The sequence below is a fragment of the Fulmarus glacialis genome, unplaced genomic scaffold, assembly GCF_000690835.1.
Source record: "Fulmarus glacialis isolate BGI_N327 unplaced genomic scaffold, ASM69083v1 scaffold34228, whole genome shotgun sequence".
NCBI lineage: Eukaryota > Metazoa > Chordata > Aves > Procellariiformes > Procellariidae > Fulmarus > Fulmarus glacialis.
This window is the reverse complement of record NW_009226907.1, coordinates 9,343-9,555: the sequence shown is the minus strand read 5'-3', so window position 1 is coordinate 9,555 and position 213 is coordinate 9,343. Positions and strand designations below refer to the sequence as shown.

At 61.5% G+C, this 213-nt stretch overlaps 1 protein-coding gene across 1 annotated transcript in view; it reads right to left on the bottom strand.

Moving 5' to 3' along the window:
• Nucleotides 1–5: 5 nt before the first annotated feature.
• The window catches only part of GMEB1 (glucocorticoid modulatory element binding protein 1), a gene marked incomplete at its 3' end in the record, with an annotated part of 9,167 nt that continues 8,959 nt past the window's right edge, over nt 6–213 (bottom strand). Inside the window, exon 10 of the mRNA XM_009582962.1 lies at nt 6–191. Within this exon, the coding sequence (XP_009581257.1) occupies nt 6–191 (186 nt within the window). The remainder of the gene's footprint in view (nt 192–213) is intronic.

Here is a 213-nt window from a genome sequence, read left to right as displayed (position 1 = left end):
ACCACAATCTCCACGTTATGGACCTGGTGCTGATGGTCCTCCACATCTCCCACCACTTTCTCCTCAGTCCTCAGCTCCGTCTCCAGGATCACAGCTTTGCCCTCTGACTCGTCCGTATCCGCCTCAGGATCCGGCGCTGGGTCGATCTCTATGATGGTCTGCCCATCGTCCGAGGTGCCTTCCACGGCTTGGATGGGGGGAGGGGGGGCGGGC